Source organism: Aptenodytes patagonicus, chromosome 3 (assembly GCF_965638725.1).
Source record: "Aptenodytes patagonicus chromosome 3, bAptPat1.pri.cur, whole genome shotgun sequence".
Taxonomy (NCBI): Eukaryota; Metazoa; Chordata; class Aves; order Sphenisciformes; family Spheniscidae; genus Aptenodytes; species Aptenodytes patagonicus.
Window position 1 is genome coordinate 119,995,152 of NC_134951.1, and position 24,036 is coordinate 120,019,187.

Genomic DNA, 24,036 nt, shown 5'->3' on the forward strand with positions numbered 1-24,036 from the left:
TAGTTTCCTCATCTACTCTCAATGAACACTGACAGGAGTGGGTTGAATGAAGGCTGCCTGGCGTTGCCAGAGCTTTGAACTTTCTTCTTTAGCATGTGCTGGGTTTTTTGGACTGCATCCCAGGGCGGGAGTGCAATGGGAGCATAGTTCTGGTGCCCAGCCTCTTTTAACGGAAGGGCCAAGCACAGTGATTTCGGGATGATCATGGGGATGCAAGCTGTAGTCTGGAGTACGGTCTTTAATTTGTATCCTCCCTTTGTGATACTGAGCTATGGTACAGAAGAAGAAGGAGCCATCCACAAGCTGCCAGCTGAGGTTTCCTTTGGTGTGGGGGAATCGGCAGCTTTTCCCAGTCCATTCCTTTTCCAGCGGGTCCGTTAGCAGCTGGATCATACTGACCTCTGACTGTCCCCAGATGACGTATGGCTTTGGAGGAACTCATCACATAGAGAAAATCAGAGCAATGCTCAGACTTCACAAGCCACACTGCTGGCGTGGAGGCACCAGCTGAAGGATCTGGGTGCCTAATGTCAGCTCCTCCTCTTTGAGTTATTAATTTTTTTTTTCTCTTCCTGTCTGAGTGTTCTGACTGGATAACACTGAAGAAGAGGGACTATCCTTACAAGCTCAGCTGCGCTAAGCACTGTTGGAGCCAGTCGAGCTCCTGCTTGGCTCTTGTGCCCTGAGCAGCCTGACACAGAGACAAGTAGCAGGGCTGGTCTGTTCATAGGCAGTTGTCAAAAATTTTATCAGGGAAAGAAAAGCAGCGGCTCGCTGGCTCGCAGTAAAGCCGCTCCTGGGGCTGCAGATGAGGAATAGTGGTAGGTCTGGTTATGACTTTTGCTTTTAAAAAACAATATTGAGGGCTTGGCTATAGGAACATATTTTTTATTCATAAATATAAACTGTTCCATAATTTGCAGCAGGCTTAAACTATTATGGTCAGCTCTAGGATCTTACAGGAAAGTAACTTGCAATTACCCTGCACAACAGAGGCAGGATGAGACGAGGCGGTAGTGAAGAAGGGAGAAAGCAGATGGGTAACATAAAGCATCTGGAAGGGTAGGCTCTTGAAATAATGTAATTTTTGTTTTTGAAAGGTCAGGAAAGATATTTTTGTAGAGACAAGGAAAACTGTAAGCAGCAGTGAGCACAGTTGGTCGTGATAGGAATGGTGTATGTGCCAGTTCATGAAATCCCCTACATACAGGGGCTGGAGAAGTGACTTCCATAATGTACTCTAGTTAGCTGATTTGCCTGCATCTGCCTTTGGTTCATCACTTCATCATGAAGAATATAAGTCCCTGATTTGGGGCTGTCTTCAACTTTGTTTTTTTACTGATTGTTCTGTTTATGTTCTATAATCTAGATAGCTGAGCAGTGACTGTAAGGAATGTTTATATTCAGTCTCTCTCATGTTTTGTTTTGGTGTCGTTCCCCCCCCCCCCCCCCCCGGAATTGGCTTAAAAAATTCTGGTGTAGGTTTGGTAGGGTTTTTTGGTTTTGCTACCTCCCCTTCCTCCCTGTAAGAGGGTGACACTGGATTTATAAATGTTATATGTAACATTTATACATATGTATACATGTACATATGTATAAATACACTTTCTTATATTACAGAAAATTGATAGTAACTGTTTTTTAGATTGGAGGAGAGTGCTTCAAAAATAACAGTGTTTATAAAATTACCTGGTTTGTTCCAAGTTCTGCAGAAATGTATTTATATTTTGGAAAGCTGTGCAATGTCATCATCTTCTCCAGCACCTCTACTAATTGCCATCGTCCAAGTTTGCCCGCAGAGTGGGAGGCAGTTTCACATGGTCAAGGTCAGCCCCTGGTGAGTAATTATAAGGAAAGGTGGTGTACCAAAGGCAGCCCTCGGGTGAGCTAGTCTCATCTTTTATTCAGTCAATGTATTGCCTTATGTTGAACTAGATAGAGCTGCTTTATAGTCTTCTGTGACGTTTCCTGTTTTGGTACAAGAGTTTCAGCAATGACAGGAAATGTTACTTTTACAATTAAGCCCACTTGTAAAAGCAAGCCCACTCTGTGCTCCCCAGCAGAAACTACTGGAGAACAAGACTTGAGTTTGTCTAGCCTGTGCATGAGGTGAGAGATGTGTGAGACCCTCCTGTTTCACACAGTCGAAAAATGGACACTTACCAAGAGTGGAGAGACTGTACCTTGCTGATAATAGCTTAAGTATTACTAAATGTTGAGAATTTGCACAAACATCAGAGCTCTCTCTTTGTGTTTGAAACTATTGACTATTGAAGCCTGCCTGACAATAGATTCAGTATTTTCAGGAGTGTTTCACTAATTTTCAGTACAGTTTGTAGGCCCTTTGGTGTATTGTGTGTGCATTATCATATGGAACGCTGGACACTTTCATTATCTGGCCCTGTAAGTTGCTGATTTTGATCTATTTTTAAAGATTCTTTCCTTCTCATTGGAACCAGAGGCCAAAACTGCAGAGGTATCAAGTCTGTGTTTCCAATTCAAGCACAGCAGAACAGTTGTTGTGATGTTCAAAACATCATGAATGGTAGATTGCAAAGCAGGCTGTCTGGATTGTTTTAGAGAGAAAACTGGGGAAGGATCTCAAAACTGGGTAGCCTGAAGTGCTTGTGCGAGTCTGTAAGCTCACTTCCACGTCCTTTCTTAAACAGCTTTCTTCCTCTTAACAGTCATCAGTTTTGTGCCAGAGCAATGCTGTAGGTTGGACAATGTCATTCATGGCCCTACTCTATTTATAGGGTATTTCAGCAACCCCTCCTGTAGCTCCTGTTTCCTGATTTAAAAGAACTTTCATGGTACGTCGTCTCCTCTCATTTTCCACTGGCAGAAAAAGGGAGGAGTTGAGTTTCTCCTTGAAATGCAACAGAGCATTTCTGCCTCTCTTTAAAGGCCATGGCTCTTGTCCCTCCGATTTAAGAGACGAGTCTGGCAAGGGGAGGGCTGTGGGTGAGGCACCCGTTGGCAGTGGTCACTTCTGCTTGGCTGCTTCTCTCACCTTGGCTTCGGAGACAAGGGGAGATGGTTAGTGAAGACTAGTAGGAGATGAGGAAAAAAATGGGTCTAGAGGCACAACCCAGTGGGAAATTGAGTTAGAAGTGAGGATGAGGATGGAAATGAACTGTGCAGATGCAGCACCTTGCCTTGGCTGAGCCCTGACAGCAATCACCTGTCTGGAAGTGCTGGTAGTTCTGCTGCGCAGAGGTGGCCTGATACAGCTCACATCAAAGTCGAGGCTTAAAATTTAGAGTTGAAAAGGTTTTTTTTTATATAGGCCAGACGTAACTTCAAGAAACTGCAACACAGAGGTCCCTGACATGAGAAATATTGCATTAGAATAACACTCTTCATTTCATAATTTTAAATTATCATCCTTGTTAGCCCTTCCTCTGTGTTTTCCCCCCTTTGCTTTCCCATTTCCCTTTCTCCTTCCCAACAACCCAGACATAGTTTTGATGTTATCTTTTTCTGTCATGCTGTTTGTGTGGTACAGTGTTTATTTTTCAAAGCCAAAGGAGGATTTAATAACATTCAGCTGATCACAGAACAGCTTTGCTTTAAAAGCTCATTAGCTAGGGCTTGCCTCCTGGTTGTTGCTTTCAGTGACATGCTTGTCACAGTGACAGAAAATCATATGTATCCTTGTGTGTATTTATTGTGTCTCAGTAACTCTCCTGGTGAGAGGCTATGCTGATAAAGGGCTTGAAGTAAAGCTTTGCCTGCACCAGTGGATGCTCATTTTCTAGTTGTGCGTTGTTTTTTTTGGTTTTTTTTTAATAAATGGAACAAGTGATCGTGAACTGAGCAGGCTGTCAGTGCCTGGGCCTTGGACATTGAAAGTTTGACATAATTGTCAGTATTGGCCAAAACCAGCAGGAAGGCGCAGGTTCCAGACATGCCATGAGCTCTTACTAGTTGTGTGAAAATTGGTATCTGGAGAGAGGATGGAGTGCCCCTATGGGGGAGAAGTTGATTTATCTTACAAGATGCTACACGAGGACAGGCTAGCTGGTAGGTGAGTGTGTGCCTGGCTCTGGATCACTGCTCTGTGCCTGCTGAACATCCTCATCAGGCAAGCTGAGAACAATGGGAGGGACTGCCGGTCCTGTGAAAGGGAGATGTAAGCTGGAGCTCTAGTGGCTGTGGTAGGGATGACAACTGGTGTGGTGTGTTTTGCTGCTCACAAAACATCTTTTTCTTAAAAAATACACTTGCGGAGTAAAGCTATGAACAGTGTTATTTGCTCAGTTATTCAGAAATTCATCCAGGCCTGCTTTAGAATAATGAGATTAGGCTGAAATTTGTGGAGTTAAAAATAGTAGAAATTGGGTTCTTTCAAGTTGCTCTTTTTTAAATTCCTTTTTTCAGATGCCCCAAGTCATGTTATTTAAGTTTATTCTGCAAGCACAAAGCATAGAAACTTACTGAAATTTCTAATCTAATTAGGCATCTTTGGGAGCTGGGGTTTTAAGCAGAACACCAAAGATGGAAAAACTTGTGATAAAACCACAGGAGAGCATGTTCGGCAAGAAAATAAAAATAACGGGGTGGAAATGAGCATGCTGTGTGCATGTAGCTGTGGAGGCAGGTAGGGCTCTCTTCTCTGGTGGCTGCGCAGGCTGGATTCTGCCAGCAGCTTTGTTGTTCTTCAGATTCATGTCTCTTCAACTCCTCTCCCTCTCTGCTGCCTTAGCAGTTATTGTCACCTGTAGTTAATCTGCAGACCTCTGTTTTGTGAGGATTGAGGGATTAGAGTAAGAGCGAGTCTACAGGAGGTACCTGTGATACTGTGGGCTCTGGTGAGCCCTCTTGCATTCAGCTGGGCTTTCATGAAGCAGTAGGCATGTGTGATGGGGCTGTCAGATATGAACCTGGCATGTGGAGTACACACTGCTTACAGTACAGAGCGGCAGATCACATTGCCTCTATGTGATTGAATGGGCCTGTTTCACCATCTTTGTCTTTCCCACCTTGGTATAGCAAAGTCATGTTTAAAGTTGCCCAGGTTACCCGAGAACCTGAGGCACAAGTCCTACTAATCTTACTGTAGCCAGAATTTCTTCTAATAGGCAGTTTTCATCAGAAGTTCTGAGTGTTGGAAGGAGTATAAAACTGCAATGAGTGATGCTCTAGAATTAAAAAAAAAGGAAAAAAAAGCCCAGTTAGTTGGCTTCAGATAACAGTAAATAGGTTGTACATTCTTTCCTGATAAAACTTCCACAGAACTTTAATGACCCCCATGCTGCTCAGCAGTCACTCGTGCATCAGCATCCCTCCCTCATTTGTCTTACAGCATCACAAAATGGATTAAGTTGAGCTTGGAAAAAAGCGTACTTACTCCAAAACAGAAATGCTCACACGTGATGTTTTTTTCAGGACTAGCTATTAAAATGTAAATACAGACCATAGATCAGTCCAAATTGATCCTCAAAGGTAGGTAAGTTCTCAGTCTATTTTAGTCTGTTTTTATCATTATCTTGTGTATGTACCCCAGCATATTAATTCTTAAAAATTTAAATGTTTTAGTAGCATTTAATACCTGAATTATGAATAATTGTTTTGTGTGTTTTTTTTCTTAAATAAAAATGTCTTTTTGCTCTATTTAGGTCTACACGTGATTAAGCCTGCACTATGTGCTGTACTTATCAAGTGTTCTTTAAATAAAAGCATTTCCTCATCTGGATAAAAACAAAATAAAGCTCAGCTTGCTACAGAAGCTCTGGCCTTATGGCCTTGATTTTTGCAAGGCTCTGAGTGTCCTGACGTGTGCTGTGTACTTAAAAAAACAGAGTTTAGGACTTTGTGAGGAACAGCTTTAGTTCAGTGGAAAAAAATGCCTGCTAGTGGTCTGAGTTTCCTTATTCTCATTCTTAATGATGTCCTTTATAGTGTTCAGTAGAGTCATAGGTTTAAGAAAGCAGCCTTTGTGGAGTTAGTGACATGTTACTTCTACCTACACATGCTGGGTCCTGTGGGAGTTGAGTCAGCACTTTTATAATGGTTTTAAGACAACTGTTTCTTTTCTTCCTTTAGGCTCATAGCTGGCAGCCTGGAATCAAGAACCCATACCGTGGGGTGGTGGTATGGCCAGTTCCTGAAAATGTTGAAATTACTGTGACGCTCTTTAAGGTATGTTTTTTAAAGCATAATCTTTCCTATTTCATAAACAGCATATGAAAAATTCTGTTTGGAAACATCAGATTATAATCACAAAGGCCTAATCTTGCTGGGTTGAAGTTGTTAACTGCACAACCTTATGTCCCCAGTTTAAATCCCAGAGAGAAGGATGGTCTGTTCCCTGCCAAAGCTTACTTTTGTAGTTTAGTTAACACAACGAAATATCCCATTCAGCTGATTATGGCGAGTCGTTGGCATAGAATTTAGTACGTGTGTAACTGTGCACGTAGTATATGTGTAAGGGCTTGGCGTGGGTTATAGGCTGGTTGGTTTTCTTTAAATACTGTAAGCCAGAAGTTGTCAAAACACAGCCATTTCTAGACTTCGTTGTTCAGTTGCAGTGCAGTGACCCTATTTCTTATGCTATTGACTAGGAAACAGAATCCAGCTCTTAATTTCACAGTATTTAGTATGCCACACAAACATCACAGTATTTACGTGATTGCAATTGTAGGAGTGGATGTGGAGTACTGGAATAGTACAGAGAACTGCATTTGTTCTATTAAAAAAAGAAGCTTATTTGTGTGGCTGCGAAGCGGGAGAAGAAATTGATGGTTGTGCTAGAACTTATTTCTGAAATATCACTGGGGAAAGTCCTTTCTGCATAAAGATAAACAATGCAGCTTTGCATGTGTGATAGTTTAGGAGGCTGACTGGGAGGTTGGTGATTTCTGGGATTTTCATTCCATTAGTTCTTTCTTTTTCTTTACTCTGGTGTCTCCAGCTACACTCTGGTTGTTCTTATATATAATTGTTCCCTTTACAGCTTAGGGCAACAGTAACATACTTTTTTCTAATTAGTAATATTTGTATTTCTTTGTCTTGGGGACTTCCCTGAATAACTGCTTAGAAGTAGCTTCTGGTTAGCCTTAGAATGTGAATTTATTACTTGGTTCATTAAGCCTAAAAAGGGGGTGTTTCTCTCTTCCCCCCCCCCCCCCCCTCCCCCCTTGGGATCACGAATGAACAGAAAGTTCCCAGGTTGCCAGTGATGCTAACTATCATAAATTTTTCTCTTCTTAGCAGACACATAGTCTTCAACTGAGGTTCAAAAGTTCACTAGCAAAAATTGTTTGCCTTTGCATGCTTCAAGGGCCTCTGCTTGGATTAAGAAGTTTAACACCATTATGTGACTATGCTGCGCATCTGTAATCTGAATATGGTTATGTAACACAGTAAATGTTACTTAATATTTTTAACATTCAAAGTGAAGCAGAAATGTACACAATTCTTGATTGTCTATGTGATAACATGTTAGGTGAAGAATGAGAAATTAAGTTTCTTTCGGGTGCAGCTCTGTGATGCTGTGGCTTTAGAGTAAAAGTGTCTCCCAGCCTTCTCCTGCCATCCCACACTACCTTTTTATTTCTACCTGCACCGCTTCAGGGATATATTTTGTAGTACAGCACAACAAACTTGTAGTTGTGCCACTGAAAGTGAGTGTGAGGGCTAGGACCAGATAGTGAGAGGAGAGAAGGGCCTCTGGAGCTGGTGTTAGGTATTACTACAGCCTTAATTTTACCCAGCACTGTGACTCTGCAGATGTTCACTGGACTGCCGCCTCCTCTCCCCAAAAATGAGCCTGCCCGTCACAAGGATTGTTCTGGGAGGAGAGGAAGGAGCGTGAATAATGCCAGAGGCTGTGCCTTCTGGGAACGGTACACACTGATCTCTGGGGGAACGAGCACAGGCTTTTATAATCAAAATATTGAGATCACGCAAAAAACATCATATTGTCAGGCAGCTTTTATGTAAATCTGTTCTAACTGATCCTCTGGCTCCTCCAACAAATGGCCAAAACCCACCTTTTTCTCTATAAGGATATGCAAGTGTGGTACAGAGCAGCGCTTTTTGAGCAAGTTGGGTGATGCCCCAGGAGCACTGTATCTGTGCGAGACCATCTGTGTCTGCCTGGATGAATGAGCTGAGAGTGATATACGATAGCAGGCAGAATACGGTGTTAGCACAGTTTACGCTGTGCCCAGTCCTCTAATAGCTCTGTTGGCTCAGTGCTACAGCGGCACTTCAGCTGTAGCGTGGGATATGTCCTAACACCCGGAGAGCTGGCATTTCTGTACCTGGTACGTTCTGGGCAAGGACGGTCAAAAAGAACTAGCTATTTTTTGCACAGCTGATGCATTGACTGGTCAGTGCTAGAGTAGTGGGAAAGGAAGTATGTAATAGTGCACTGCAGCAGCCTTTTGGGAGCTGACTTATAAGTCAGGTATTTGTATCGTTCCTTCCTCTGGAAGGAGGGAGGTGAAAACGATGAAAGCAGTAAAGCTCAGAAAAAGAGACTGCTCATCTTGCAGTTTTGTAAAAGTCCCTTTAGGAGCCACTCCCCTGCGAAGGAGAGTGACTGCTGAACATTTGACACTTTGCAGTAAGTACACTTAGCGTGGCCCTGTTGTTAAACAAACAGTAGTTGTCCTCTTTCATTACAACCAGAGAAGTTAAGGGAAGCTGCTGACTCCGTGTCCACACTGGCAGAGCCCACTGATGGGAGCAGGTTGCTCCAAAAGAGCTTTGTAGCAATCACAGATAACAAATTAGTGCAGTGGTGCTGTTTGAAATAGAAGTGCAGGGAAGGGAAAAAGCGGACTCCAGAATAGATAGCTACGTGTTTTGGGAAATGACTCACACAGTAGTGGCTGTGCATTCCTAAGTGGCTGTTGAAATGTGTTGCTGGTAGGATTAGGAGATAAGTCAAGGTTTCAAGTGCTGATGAGAATGTTAAGAATATCCTCTCCAGTAGTCACCCGTGGACACTTGAGAGCTGGCTAGCAAAGTGCCTGTGATCAGTCAACAGACGAGATATTTTGCATTATCTGCAAATCCCTATTTTGGGTGTTAGCTTGTTTCCAACAATATATTTGTAATTCTTAGGCAAGCAGAGCTAAGTATTGAAGAGACTATAACCTTCGTTTAGAAAACTTTCATTTCAAATAAATAAAAACTTTGTTTCATTTCACTTAATTCTGGGCTGCTGGTAAAATTTCATAATGCTCTGGAGTCATGTGGGGAACAGTATCAAATGGATATATTGATTCAGTTTCCCTTGACTAGCTCTACCTCCTGCCCATCCAGCTGGCTGAAGTGCTAATTACATAAAAACTTCCATCTGTTCTGAAAGTTTAACTTCTTCCTTTGCCATGCTCTACATTCATGTTTGGTTATGCCTTGGGTTTTTCAACCAAAATGGGGAGGAAGAAACTTTGTGAAACAATAAGCCTATTATGCATTTTAAGTCCATGATTTGTAGTGCTTTCATGGAAAGATCCATAAATGCCAGAAAAGCTAGCTGAATTCCCATTTTTTATTGTTTCCATGGTTGCACTCCAGAAGTTCACCTTTAGAGTCCCTGCATTAGCAAGGTTTAACCATCATATATGAAAGCTTGTATACTTTTCCGTGGTTTTATGTACAAACACATACCTGTATCAACTGAGAGAGATTTTAAACGAGAAATTTTCACTGCCAAGCAAGCCCAGTGCTTTTAGCAAAGCTAAGTGAACATCAGTTGTACTACGAGGATTTAAATTGCAACATCATTATTTTCTAGCTTAAAAGCAAAGTGAACTTCCCAAGCAAGAATGTTTGTTCTTCTGGAGTAAGCATGGACTTTGCTTCATTGGATTAAAAAAACCCACTTGTTTTTCAGTGATATACATGGTTTATCACACCAATGTACTATTGCAGTAACAGGGAAGATTATCAGCTCTTCATTCCAGAGTTTGAAAAAGACATTTTTAAAGGCATAGCTTTCTAAGCACGCAAAAAATTATTTATGAGTAAAGTAAGAATAAAATAGATGATAAAAGGAGACTTGTGTTGTTGAAAGTATTCCTGTCCCCACATATCTCTCAGAATAAATCCCATATCATCTTTCTTGAAAGCCCATGTCAATCATGTGCTTTGATTATAGTGCAGTAACCAGCTGTGCACTAGCAGGAACACTGCAGCAGAGCCAATACATTGTCTCAGGGAAGGAAAAAAAAAACCAAACCCCAAACCAAAACCCTTTGATAAAGCCACTTCCCAGAAGCAAAGAACAAATCCAGGTTCAGAACATACTTGTTTCAGTTTAGGAGAGACCAGTGGCTTGACCGGACACTATGGAGAATATTCCATAGGAGGGAAAAACAGCCCTGTAGACAAGACAAGATGTTGTGTGTCAGATATAAAAATCATAAGCTCAGGGAAGGGAGCACACTTGCGCACTAAAAAATTAAATATCCAGGGTTAGTGTGGGGACTAATTGTAAAAAAAAAAAAAAAAAACCATTAAAAAAAGTTAATCCTTGTTGGCTTTCCAGCCCAGAGGCTTTACAGGAAAGCGTGAGCTGTCGTGAGCTTGGTGTGGTGATGTACAGGGACAATTCTGCCGGTCTGCTCAGAGCTCCCCGTTTTCTGGAAGCTCAACAAAAACTGACCAGAGTTGTATGTGATTTTCTAGACTAATCAGACCTCTGTAAGCAGCATTGAAAGCAACAAGAATTGGGTCAAATTTTGAGTCTTCTGCAGCTTCAAACAGCCAAGTACAAAAGCTGAGGACAGATGCTGGAGTACCCGGAGCATCTGCTATAGGTCACTGGTAGAGGAAGATCACAAACCCTGTCATCATTTGATCTGATTCAATATGACAGTCCTTAAGTAGTTATTCTCCAAGAAGAAAGACCGAAGATTAAGGCTGGTATGAAGGGATCTAATTGAAAGGCAAGCTTCAAAAGCCAGGAAAGCTTAGGGGAGAGGCATGGGGAAGGAAGGGAGGAAGGGACTAACAGTCTGAAGATCTTCCCCACCCGCTCTGGCTGCTGATTATGAGAAGGAGCAGTCCCTTGTTTGCTGATATGTCTTTCATTCCTATTACAAGAGATACAGAAATGACTCTGAAGATAACCTAAACTATTGGAGAAGGGTTACCTTTCTTCAGTATTCTGAAACCACCTTATACACTGCAGAAAGGACCTAGTTCTTGACAAAGTTCCTTGCAGAATGGGCTGATGATGGACTGATCAACAGAGAACAGAAAAATGTGACAGACACATTCCTTGTTGTTCTTCCCTTGCCTGAGCCCAGAAGAGTTGTCTGTTTTCAGGTAGTTGGCACATGGATGGGCAGAATGGGGTCACAAAGAAGCTGATGGGTGAGATTGCAGAGAAAAGTTTGTAGGACTGAGCTTATTGAGGGCCAGCATATCTCTAGAAAAGTAGTTAACACAGTTACTAGGAAAATGCGAGATGAACCAGGTTTTTGCTGGTGGATCAAAGCGCTCTACTGATCTTAAGAGTTGGTGAAATGATTATCTGAGAGTCTCACTGTAGGAGAACCATAAGATGATATCCTGTCCTTTGCACAGTTCCTTACTATTGGCTTCTCACCTGAGTGTTACTTTTGAACACTAAAGTCATCTTACCAGAAAAAAAAAAGGAAAGAAAAGCAAAAGGGTGGGGGGAAAAAAGAAGGCTCTAAAACTTGGTTGAAGATACTGCAAAGGAGTGTCATACTGAGAGGCAAATGCTTATGGAAAGAGAAACAGGAAAATGGGGCCTATCTCTTGATACTAAGAATGATGATTCTTTTCTACACAATAAAATGAGGAGGAACAACAAGCCATTCAATCCATTTGCCCAAATACTCACAGTTTTCAATTTGAGGTAAAACCATAATAAATGTTGGATAGAGTGTAGTTCTGCATCTGTGGTATGTTGGTAAAGAAAATGAGCATTAAAAAAAAAAAAAGTCTTGCCAACTCCATGTTACAGCCAGGTATGAGGCAGTTTCAGGCTGAGAAAAGTACTGGAGACAGTTTGTTCCTTGAGCTTTTTAGGTAATTTTCATTATTTGCTTTCAGGAAGGAGGATGGGAATGAGATCTGTTTATAACTCTTGTCTTTAGGTGTTTCCAGCTGTGCATTTTCAGTGATTACTTGTGTCTGCTTGCAGGTGAGGTGAGGTTTTGTGTGCTGTGTTATCAGGGAGGGCTTTCATACAGTGAAATTTCAAAGGCTGCTATAGCCATTACTCCTAGGGTTATTTTTCCTAAAGAGCAGTCAGCTGTATAGTTCTCAAACAATAGTTTGCTAAATTCATCACATGAGTTTTATGTGGGAAATGAATGAAAAATATGGGTTAGCCAATGAGGGAAGTATGTGGTGTTATATTTTTTTTTTACTGGTATTTACCCTCTTCAAATCCAAAATAAGGTGAAAGATTAGCCAGATTTAGAGAAACATCACTTTTTATGGAGACCACATATTGAAATGTTAGCCCAAAGGATGAAATGGTGGTTGCAATAGAAACTGTGTTGTAACTATAATTATACAAGTATCAGTTAATGTTGACTATGTAATAAAGTTGTCAGTTAGCTAGAAATAGGACTCTGCATGCTGCTCCCTGGGCTTCTAATAAAAGCATTTTAGTGAGAAGAGTGAACACACTTACGTGTGTCTTGCAAGGAAATGCTGAGGCTGAGGTGTGTAAGCTTATTCAGGGTTTTCTGTTTCTAGAGGCATTTTAAGACTAACAAAAATTGTGGCTTTTTAAAAAAAAATCTGGATTTGTCTTTAAATCTGAAATATCTTACACATATGCAAAGTGTCCATATCTTAGCATATTTCAGACTCTCCAAACTTTTGGTAAGGCTGTGCATTAGAGAAGTCCTTGAAGCTTTCAATTTTTATTTTTTTATTCTGGGTGGTTGGTAGGGAGTTTGGGGGTAATACACTCTTGTTTATTTTTCAAAAGTGTTCACAACTCGCGTCCAAGTGCTTGCTAAAATGTTGAATAGTAAGAAGTCTTTTTATTATACAGTATTATTTTGCTCTATCAGATTATCAGAAATACTCAGCAGAGCACCTAATTCTGTAACCTTCAGAGGTGTAAATCAGTTTTATTGCCATTGATAATAGAAGAGCTTTGTTTTTCTTTATAGATTATTGCCTTGCATGAACAAAACAATGATTGTTTTGTTTGTTACATGAGAGAAAATACTGGGCCCTGACTTTGCAAGCAGTTGTAGGTAAACCTGCAGCCTTGCATTAATAGCTTTTGGGGGAGTTCTGAAAAAAATTGAGCAGGATGAAATATTTAAGAGTTTAGTCATTTATTATGGAGTAGCTTATTAAGACAGAGGGATTAATGATCCCATTAAATCTCATTATGTCATTTTATGCTGTATCAAAGGAAACAACTAAACAAAAAGGTAATTAATTGCCCCAGGTTAACTCTTGAAAATAAGTACTTAATAGCTGGATTGCAGAAAATTGTATCTTTAGAATTTATATAGGATACAGCAAACCAGCAGGTATCGTGCACTTTATTTACATAATGCAGAATTCCACAAACCTGATTAATGTGATGGATATATAATTACATAATCTGATATTTACAAGTACATTAATTGGAACACAGAGATACCTCAGTATAATTTTGTATGTATCTACTTGCACTTCTATCCTTATGGCTAATGGTACAGTATGTTTTACACTCATTTGCAGTATTTAAATTATTCTGATTTTTAAAAAAAATTCTAAAAATATTTATATATCAAAACAAATCATCAGTTTTGACATAAGTTTCTAGTAACATCTTATATTTTTTTCATTGAAACTACATCCCATTGTTGGAGTAATATTGCATATGACGCCTGTGGTTGAAGCTGTTAAATATATAGCTAATGATGGTGCCAGTGGTATGATGTGGTGTTGAATTTCCTCCGGGAGTGTGCCGATGCCCAGCGGGACTCCTCCTGCAAGGAGAGCCAGTGTTTTACAGGGGGTCTGCAGAGCAATGAACCCGCTTTACTGGATTTTGTAGGAAGGACTGTGCTGGAGGAGATAGGACGATATCCTCTTAGAAATGTTACTGTAGTTCATTCAAAGAGGAGGTTTATTTAAAAGCACACTTTCCAAGTTTTTTGTGTGCTGGAAAAAGAAAAAAGTAATTCTTTTTGCTGTTTGTTTACGCTCTAAGCTTGTTACTTACAAAATCTTTTATTTTGTGTATTTGATGAGAACTAGTTAAAAGAATCATTTGTAGTACCACGATACAGTACCTCTACTCACTGTGTGTCTGACTTCAAAGCAAAACTAAGTGAAACAAAGATGATTAAAGCAAAGACTTAAGGTGAGTTGAAAAGACTGAATGTGAGGCTTGTAGCATTCTGGAAAGAAAGGGAAGATGGTGCTAACGGAGATAAACAAAGTAGAAGCAAAATATCTTGATCCACTTTGTTAATTTACGGCAGCAAGATTGAATTGGTGCAGTGTTTGGTGTAGTATCATGAGCAGGCTCCAAATAATAGCAAGAAAACTCTGCAGGTGCTGAGTGGTCTCATATGATGATGGCAAATGCTGGTTATGGGAAAGTAACATTTATCAACAAGTGTCTATAGCATGCAAGTGTCAGAGGCAAAGGAGTAATTGAGTGGTTTCCTATAACTGGAAATAATACAAAACTGAGGTATAGCAAAATTAGGCTTCATGTCTGAAGAAAGCCTAAAGCCACATTCTCTTAATGTGAGAAGCTGTTTTGCAAGAGGAGTACAAGTTATTTTGTTACAGTTGTTCAGAACTAGGATTGGATGATAAATTAATGATATTTTTTGAAAGTTTTTTTTTAAAGTAGGATCCTTGATAGAGGCATGAAGGGGATGACTTAATGTCTCCACCATTATCTTAATTTCAGACAACAACAATATAGACCATACCACCAGATTGAAAGCTCATTAAATTGGAAACAAATGCCAAATATACAAACCTCGTTGTTATTTGTCTTCCTCTTGGTGAAAATGTTTTCTGGTCCTCATGTGCGATGCAATAGAAATGTTGTGAAGTAAGGATACATATTTAAGAAATTTGCAGTGAAATGAGGTACTGTTCTGAAGCTGTGACTTTGGATCTCTGCTAGTGCTGATGGGGTCTGGTCATGAGGAGGTTGGGGTGATGCGCAGCTGCTGTAGGTGTATGCCTTCTCACGCCAAGTGGGAGCAGTGGCTTCCTCCACTGTTCTCTGCAAGGTGTAGATTTGTTGTGTTTATTTGGGAGATGGAACTTAAGAATTGGAGAGATGTATCTTCCCTCTTCCCCCTTCCCCCCCCCCCCCCCGCTTCTGGATGAAAGAAAATAGAATTACAGGCCTTTATCAGAATCAACCTCATGTTTGTATCTGTAGGAGTCTTTATTAAATCCTTGCTGGCAGTTTTACCCTAACTTGCTCATCATCTTATTGACGTCCACTGAAGCCTACGTCCTAGCTAAAGTATTTCCCTCTGTCATCTTCAGTGGGTAAAAATATTTCTATGAGTATATGAAAATCTTGGCTGAGTTACAATTTCTTGCACCCTGGATTATTTTTAGACTTAAGTTCTCTGGTTTGTTTTTCTAGGATCCCCATGCTGAAGAGTTTGAAGACAAAGAATGGACGTTTGTCATAGAGAATGTAAGCTGGAATGTTATGTTTTTTTAATATGTGTAAGACTTAATCATTTAAAAGATTAAAGGGTGTCCAAATGCTGAAAAAAGCTTGAGTAAAAATTGAGCTGCTGAACCAAAGTAAAGCCTTGCTCCGTAGTAATAAAGGCTTGTTAAAATACCTATTGTTATGTTACAATTAAAATACAGGAGAGGGGAGTACTATACTACACTGCTTAAATTCCCTCCTTGTAAGCATCAGTCTTCCTTGCATTATTTTGCTATGAGCAATGGAGTAAACAAGTTAGAGCTGGGTTATGACTCATTGTTTTATGGGTTATGACACATTATTTTTCTATGAGCAGGGGAGTGAACAAGTCAGAGCTGGGTTATGACATCTGTACATCCCAAATGGCAGTGCACCCTTCCCGGTTTTGAATGCCACTCTTTAGTGAACAGCACATTTTCATCACTTGCGTTTTATAGGTGGGGAAATTGAGGCAGGGTGGAGAGGTGGGACCAGCCATGGTCACCTAAGTGAAGAGCAAAAGAGTCATGACATGCCCCCTGCTCCCTGAGATCCCAGTCTCGCGCTCTGTGTGGGGGAGCCATCTTGTGTACCCAGTGAAAACCCAAAAGGTGGCTCCTGTGAATCTCTGACTCCTCTGAGTCAGGAGCTCCCAGAACTTCCCAGAGAGCTGAGCTCCTGAGGGCTGTACAAACAACACGCTTTGCCAAACATTGCACAGAGCTTCATGAAGTACTTTTTTCCTTTCCCTTCTCCGTGTTGGGCTGCAGCTTCCGCTTTGGGGCTGCCTGGGCTGAAAAATGGGGGAGCTGCTTTACCTGGAGTTTCCTTGAAGAGGAAACTTGTTTTTGAAATACATTTGAAAAGACTGTGGTATCAAGACAGTGTGTTTATCTCTCATTAATATAGATTATGGACTGTTTCTCAGTAACATGAGTTAATTTTTATTTGTCGTTTCTAAACAAAAAAAATACCGCTCTTTTATGGAGTCGTAGTCGTACCAGGCAGCACTGAAGTATGGGGAAGCAATGGAATTCGCATGTTATCTTTTTTTTGCCTAAAAATGCTGCTTTTTCTCTCTTGTTGATATCAGAAGTGATTTGGATGTCCAAAGCTAAGTTTATTCTGATAGCCAGTGACTGAACGTTTAAAAGGGCTGAAAGCAAAGTGCTTAATTTATACTTTTGTTTTTAAATGCCAAGTTTCTATTTTCATTTGAGACTTATGAATACAAAACACAGTTTAGTTACTGTTTCCTGGAGTTTCCTTTTCTTTCTCACTTAGTTTATTTTAATCAGGGAAGTCTCCATCACCAATTGTCACTGTACAAGTAACTGAATAAAACAATGTCAGTGTATTTCTCAGCCAACCCCCCTGGGTATAGTTGGATTTCCCATGATGTTGCAGCAGATTTTTTCAGAAATTTATAGTGGGCATGTAGACTTCATGTCCTGCTTTATAACACATTGCTTTTTTTCATGTCATCATATGATATATAGAGGTGGCAGTAGTACATTTGCTGCATGCAGTTCTCGCTCTCTGCCTCAAATCTTCTCTGAGCTGCAGTAATGCTTGCAGGGTAGGAGGTTGCTTTGGTTGCTGTGCCCCAAAACGTGGCCTCTGCTGAAACAGATGGAGACGGTTCCAGTATGTATTGGTGATGGGGTAACCTTTTGTTGTGTGCGAACTTACTCTTTACAACCTCAGTTATGCCATTAGTTTATCCCACAAGAACTGCCAAATAGTCATTGGTAGGTGGATGTTTATCTGTGGATTAGAGGATATATAAATATTATCCTCAGAATAATAAATTTAATAAATAATTTTACTGCAAAAATTATTGAGAGCTAAAGCAACCATAAAACTGGTTGCTTTCAATCGCCTTTTTTTTTTTAAGATGAAACACTACTGAAAGCGGTAGATACTGCCAAAAAAAATCTGGTCTGCAAATATACTTGAAGATATGGAGAAACTCTTTTCCAAGAGTAACAGCTCCACTTAGTGGTGGATGAAAATATGTTCATCTGTTCGAGCAAGTAACAAATGATCCAATGGCTGGTTGACATTTCAGAGCACAAAACACCTGCTTGTTAAAAATCTGGGAGCTGGGGAGGAGGCAGGAGGCTGATCTCTTCCCTCCCTAAATTGTTGACATTTACCCCTTTCAGGCTTAACATATGGTTTTCCTGGTTTTAAAGGAACATATTTATCATCGAATCTGACAAGGACAGGTCACCTTTGGGAAGTGTGGAGACATTTTACAGTCCTTTGGGGGCTTTTCCTTTTTGTCCCAAGTATGTTCTCTGCCCACAGAGGCTGTAAGGTTTCCCTTCCTCCTTGGTTGGCAACACTCAGAATGCAAAACACTGAAGCCTGAAAAGTTTATGGATGTTCTTTCATTATAAAGCAATCTGAATTCTGCTAAAAACATTTCTTTTGAGCTTTTTTTTTATTACTGTTAAAAGTCAATCTCCAAAATAATTTTGTAATGCTTCAGTATGGCTGAGCAAAGTTCAGCTAAAAGAGATAGTCAGCTGAAGTTTGATGCCTCTGCTGGCAGATGCTACCAAATTAAAAACAAGATTATTCTGGACTTTCAGAGGAATTTTTAAGTAGCGGTGAGGCGATTTGTGCAAGATAACCATGCTATAAATGAAAATGAAGCAAGATATTTGTTTTTTTGGTTGATTTTTTTCTAGTTTGGGGTTTGGGGTTTTTTTGTGTTTTTTAATCCTGCAAATACATGTACTTTGTGATCCATCACCTTGGTTATTGTAGGATTTTTTTTCTCTAACTGTATTTTTAATGTCTTAGTCACTCTGTATTTGTATTGTAGTAAGTCAACCTTTGTCATCTACCGTATGTCTAATCCATAAATAATTTGATCATAGCACAGTTTCTTAATATTTAATGTTGATATTCATTTTCCATCAGCCTCTCCCATGTCTTTACCTCCTTCACAGCTGCGTTCTTTGTATATTTACTGCTAACTTTCTTGTCTCTAATTTCATCTTTGTTTAACCACACTCTGTATTTGATTATCTGTTTTTTCTTCACGAGGCAGTTCTTGGAGTTGTCTTGTTTTCTGTGCTCTTCTGAATAATATCGGATGTTCAGATTGGCTGTTGCAAGTTGGAGAGCAAGAAATTCATAGCTAAGAATAAGACTTACCCATCTGTGGAGAGGTAATATGCCAATCTGTAAAATTTTGAAAGCCTTAGTTTATTTTGCCTATTCAGTTTAGAGAACAAGGACTAGTTGCCTTCCATTTAAAAATATAAGCCACTTCCTCTAGTAAGTAATTTTTCTCTCTTATTGCTCCTATGGGTAGTTGAACATGTGCTGTTGCCACATTTGGTTCCTTCCACTGTCTGAGCTCCAACTTCTAGTGTTAATTTTTTCAGCATTAACTTCTGATTTCTCTTAGGAATTGCTTTCTCGGGGTTTCTGGTGTACCAGTGCTCAACAAAGAGTCTCTGTGTGGCAAGAGACTCTATAAGTACCAGGGAAAACTCTCACAAACAGCATTAATGCCTCTATCAAACTTTCTGCGGGGTTTCCATGCTCTCCCATTTAAGTAAAAGAACAGTGCATGTCTCTAAATACATCTCTGTCTTTTAGCAGTAAAATAGTTTTCAAGTGAAGTGGCCTATGGTGCAATCGTTAAGCATCCCCTCAGAGGTGCCAGGAGGGGGGCAGCTGATGAGTTTTAGTCAACTTGAAATGAAGACTGCATCTCTAAGAAGAGTTCAGCTGACCTGAAGTTTGGGCTGTGTTTCTTGATCTCTGCAGATTGTCTAGCTACTGGAAGAAGAAAGGGACAGGAGGGAAGAGTAGAGGTTTAAATTGGTCCAGATACGTTGAAGCTTTCACTGGCTCTATGTATAAGAACGTTGTCTGAAGTAAAGGTAGCTGAAGTGATGGAAAAATGTCACTTTGCTTCCTAGCATGCTCAAAGCATGGAAAAGCACATAACATCCACTGAGGATGGACCATCGCATTTGCCTGTTTGCTGACAGCTTTGTAGACAGCTACCTCCTACATTCTTAAATGAAATTGAAAAATTCATAGGATGTTTTCAGAGGGTAAAATATTTGGTCTAGGAAACAACTTTTCCAGCTTTTTGTAGAAAATGTTCTTTGTGCCCAGATTTGTATCTCTAATAGCTAATAAATGGCATACTAATATATTCCAAGGTTCATAGTAGGCTTCTTTATCTTCCCTAATGTGCCTTGTGTTTCACCTTTGTATATAGGTTATTCACAGGGCCCAGGGTTGTGGTGGGTGAGCACTTTCCAGTAGCATCAATGTAATCAAGGCATTGGCAATCATCGCTGTATCCCTGATACTAACCATATTCCTCTCTTTATGTGGCAGGCCTATTAAAACATGGTCTTTGCTAACAACAGAAGAGGACATCCCAGACCTCCTAATTTGGCAGATGAATGAAGAAAAATGCCCCACCTGTTTTTGAAGCTTTGCTCATAGATTGATCTAGGCTGGGGCTGGAGGCAGCCTCACCTGGCCTGTCCTGTTGCCTCAAGGCAGCATCATTCCAGGCAAACGCTTGCCTAAACTGTTTTTAAAAACTTTAAGGTACGGTCCCTGCAGTGTCTCCAGGCAGCCTGTTCCAATGCTCCATTGTCCTTGCTGTTGGGAATCGTCCTGGCCTAGATCTCTGTTGGTACAGTTTAAGGCTGCTATTTCTTGTCTTACCAATTACAGCTATGGAGAACAGATTCTGCTTTCTGTGTGGCTGGAGGCTCCCTCCTTTCTTCTTGCCTCTGACTAATGAACCACAATAATGTGATAGTGGTTACACATGGGATTTAATTTCCCTTGATTGCATTAGCAGATCATTAGCATTCTCTTTCTATGGACTCATTTGTGTGAGCAAGTGTTCAGTGTCCTGCTCCGCTCGTGCTGCCCATTGCTTTCAGGGAACTAGCAGTGCCCAGCGCTGCCTGCACACCATCACCTGCCTCGTGAAGCATTGCCCTGAATTTCCAGGCTGTTCTTGTATTGAGATCTTGGAAACTGAACTCACTTCCACATCTGTCCTTTCTAGAGAGTCTTCCAAAATGTTTTGATGTCCCTTTTTAGACCCCTGTTTTCTAATAGTGCCTTTTTGAAGAAAACCACGCCAACCTTTCAAGTCTGACAGTGATTTATTGTCAGATGTACATCCTTCTGTGAGACACATCCATGCTTCCAGTCATTTTTTTATACCTTAACCAAAAGGGTATTCTAAGTGGTTTCTCCAGGAAAATATGTCCAACAAAGCTGCTGAACTGAGAAAAAAGGAGTTTAATGTTTGCTCTTCACGCTAGCCTACAGCAAACAGTTATAAAGAATAACAAGTTTAAGCTGAAAAATGAGATCTGTCTTTTCCTTTTGTCTGTTGCTCTTGCATACCTTCAGGAACCCTAACCCAAAAAGAGTTCTGAACTGGCCTCTGCTCAAATGTGGGCAAAGCCTCAAAATGGAAGAAACATTAGAAAAAGTTACAGAACATTTGACATAATCTAGTTTCATTTTATTGGTACAAGTGCATTGTTTTGCCACCCCCCGAAATTCTGTATCATGGTTGCTTATGATTATTTCTCATTTTGAATGCCCTAAATCATGTTTTATCACTCACAGGTTTGGAGAGGTTATTTCTTGCTCCTAAAATGCCCATCTGTTATTTATAGGCATGACAACACAAAGGTGCTAAATAATGTGAAAGTAATGGGAAAGAAGAGGGCAGGTGGATGGGATGTAGAAATGAATTTGTTTCCAGTCTTAAAGGTGACGAATGTTAAATGTGATTCAATAAAATGAGGTATTAGCAAGATGTTAAGCTTTCATCAGATACAGCTCTGAATACAGTGTTTTCCCAAATGAGGCTTTTCAAGAAATAGCAGCTCATTTGGATTTGAACAGTAATTAGCCCAGAATTTTGGTAGAATCAGACTTTTATACTGCATGTTTAAATCCCTTTCACTACAATGGTGCTGCGACACTTAACTTCACAAGAGCAAGTTTTGCTTTACATCAGAATAAAAGCCCAAGTATAGATGTCAAATCTTTCCACCTGTTTCTGGAAATAAATGTTGAGAGGCAAATGCCAGCGTAGTGCAGTGAATTGAAATTCTGGGTACTGTCAATGCTGTTTGCAGAAAGAACCTGGGGAAAAAGACAGGCATATGGAGTAAGATGATTCCTTATTTGCTGATCAGTTTCTATACCAGAATTTATTACAAAACCTTGGCTATCTCTTCTAGTGCATCTTTGTAGCATGTGGGAGCTTAAGTCTAAATTGGCTATTTACTTTTTCTTAAATAAAGCAATCAGAAAAGCTCTATCATTCATTTTGTATTTTCTGCTTGAAATAAATCTTTGCTTAAAATAAGAACCGACAAGGTTAGCCTTTTTCTGAATTAAATGTCTGCATTTAATACATTTAGAATAGGAAGCTCATAGTTCAGACATGCTTTCCTGGTCCTTTAATTCCCCTGTCATATTCTGCTGTATGTGATTATGTGAACTGTGACTGTCTGTGTAAATTAGGCTGGGTATTCTGGTCTAGATCTAGCTAGGAATTAAATGCTACTTTGTCAGCCATCTCACTCTTGCTCTGCTTTAAATGTAATAGAGAATCAGAAAACTTGTTTTACTTTTAGTTTTTGCTTACATTAAATATTTAGCACTTTTTTCTAGTTGAGAAATCGCCGAGATTAGGTTTTTGGAGCAAAACTTGCGGAAATTGTCGTCTTGATTGGCTGCTCTGGCTCTGAAGGAGACAGGGTAGGAAGTCTTTCTAGGAGGCCTGATCCTGTGCTTTTTCAGTAACACGTTTTTGTTTCGTGTGTGCACCACAATGGTGTTTCTGTGCAATTTTAACTAAAAGTAGAACATGATCAGAGGCAAGGTCTTGGCTTTGGTAAGGAGTGGGCGAGGGGCCTGTGCACAAAGCAAATTACCCTGGTTTAGGGTAGATGTCTGGGAGTAGGTGAGTCTCCTGTCTGTCCGCACCGACCCTACAGGTGTCGCTTACTTAAACAACCCCCTCAGAAGGGGCACCTTCTCTGAAAATTACAGACGATAACAGAAGCAGATTGCACACGAGTTCTGCTGGAGAAATTTTACACCAAATGCTGTAGGACAAGTAAGTTACCACCTGTATTTAGTGCAAGTGTTACGTGAGCAAGGCATGAAAGATGCGGGGGGGGCTGTGAGTGTTTTCCCCTCTGTATGGCACAGCACACAGGAGGCACCAGCGGTCCTGGATTGAGGTAGGCATCATGAGGGCAAGTGCTGTGTAAGCTTTTCGGAACAGCTCTGTCCATTCATTTATATTCTGACCTGCAGCCACCCTCGTATCCCCAAGCAAAGCCTGCTAGTTGCTTCAAATGGTGTTCACTCATGCTGTACTGCTGTTTAGTCTGCAATGGACATTTTACTTCTGACCAAAACAACACTGTGCCTAGATCACCTGAAATTAAGGGCACCACTAATCCTTTTTATCATTAATATGTAATAATCTATTAAGCCAGAGCCATGAGATGACAAAAATCTTATCTAAATGAGAATTTTAGATGAATTGTTGAAAGAACTTTTATTATCTAATTAACTTTTTACAATTTTAATACCTTATTTATCTTGAATCAGTAAAATAGAGTAAGAAATGTGAGTCTATCCAACTCTTCTCTACTGTGTTTTTTCAAAAATAGTTATAAAAAATTTCTTTTGTTATTTGATCTTTATCTCCTAAATGAATTGCAGTGCCCAAACTGTCCTTTAAATGATGTTGTTTCTGATGCTATGTTAATAACTGCACTAAGTGGAGCTGTATTGAATATACTTTGGCAGATGATATGGCAGTTTTGAAAACTATATTACAGCATTTCAGTTTAAAATTTTCTAAAAAAGCAGACATCTTATTTCTGATATTTATGCTACAATTACACAAGAGGGTCTCGCAAATGGAAGATGGAGACAGGAGGCCACTGGGCATTGGGCAGAACAGCCTGGGTGTTAGGCTCTAGCTTTACAAGCTCAGTACGTGTGGTACACCATAACATTTACAATGGAATGTGTTGACGTATAATTTATATGCTTATTATTGATTCACAGTAGTAAAGTACAACTGTTTTCTAAATTGCTAAAATCATGTTGGTTATGTTTTGGGGAGGGTTATTTCCTGCTAGAAGGATGTGTCTCCTATAGATGAGTGTACTGTGCAAGACAGCTGATCAGAGTTGCTATCAGTGGTATTTGCCAGCTGGAGGGAGGAAGCTAATAAACAAGGCAGACAGCTTTGGAAATGAACCTCTAATACTACATTAGGCATGTTTAAAACCAGCGGTGTGTTTCAGCCGCTGTTAGCATATGTTTATTCATAGAAAATAAGCAGTAAAATA

General features: G+C 40.2%; 1 protein-coding gene across 8 annotated transcripts in view; it reads left to right on the plus strand.

The window, feature by feature from the left end:
• Nucleotides 1-24,036, plus strand: part of EHBP1 (EH domain binding protein 1) — a 229,358-nt gene that overhangs the window by 38,344 nt on the left and 166,978 nt on the right. For all 8 annotated transcript variants that reach the window (XM_076334976.1, XM_076334977.1, XM_076334979.1 and 5 more), the window contains exons 4-5: nucleotides 6,049-6,144; nucleotides 15,578-15,631. In XM_076334976.1, the coding sequence (XP_076191091.1) occupies nucleotides 6,049-6,144; nucleotides 15,578-15,631 (150 nt within the window). The remainder of the gene's footprint in view (nucleotides 1-6,048; nucleotides 6,145-15,577; nucleotides 15,632-24,036) is intronic.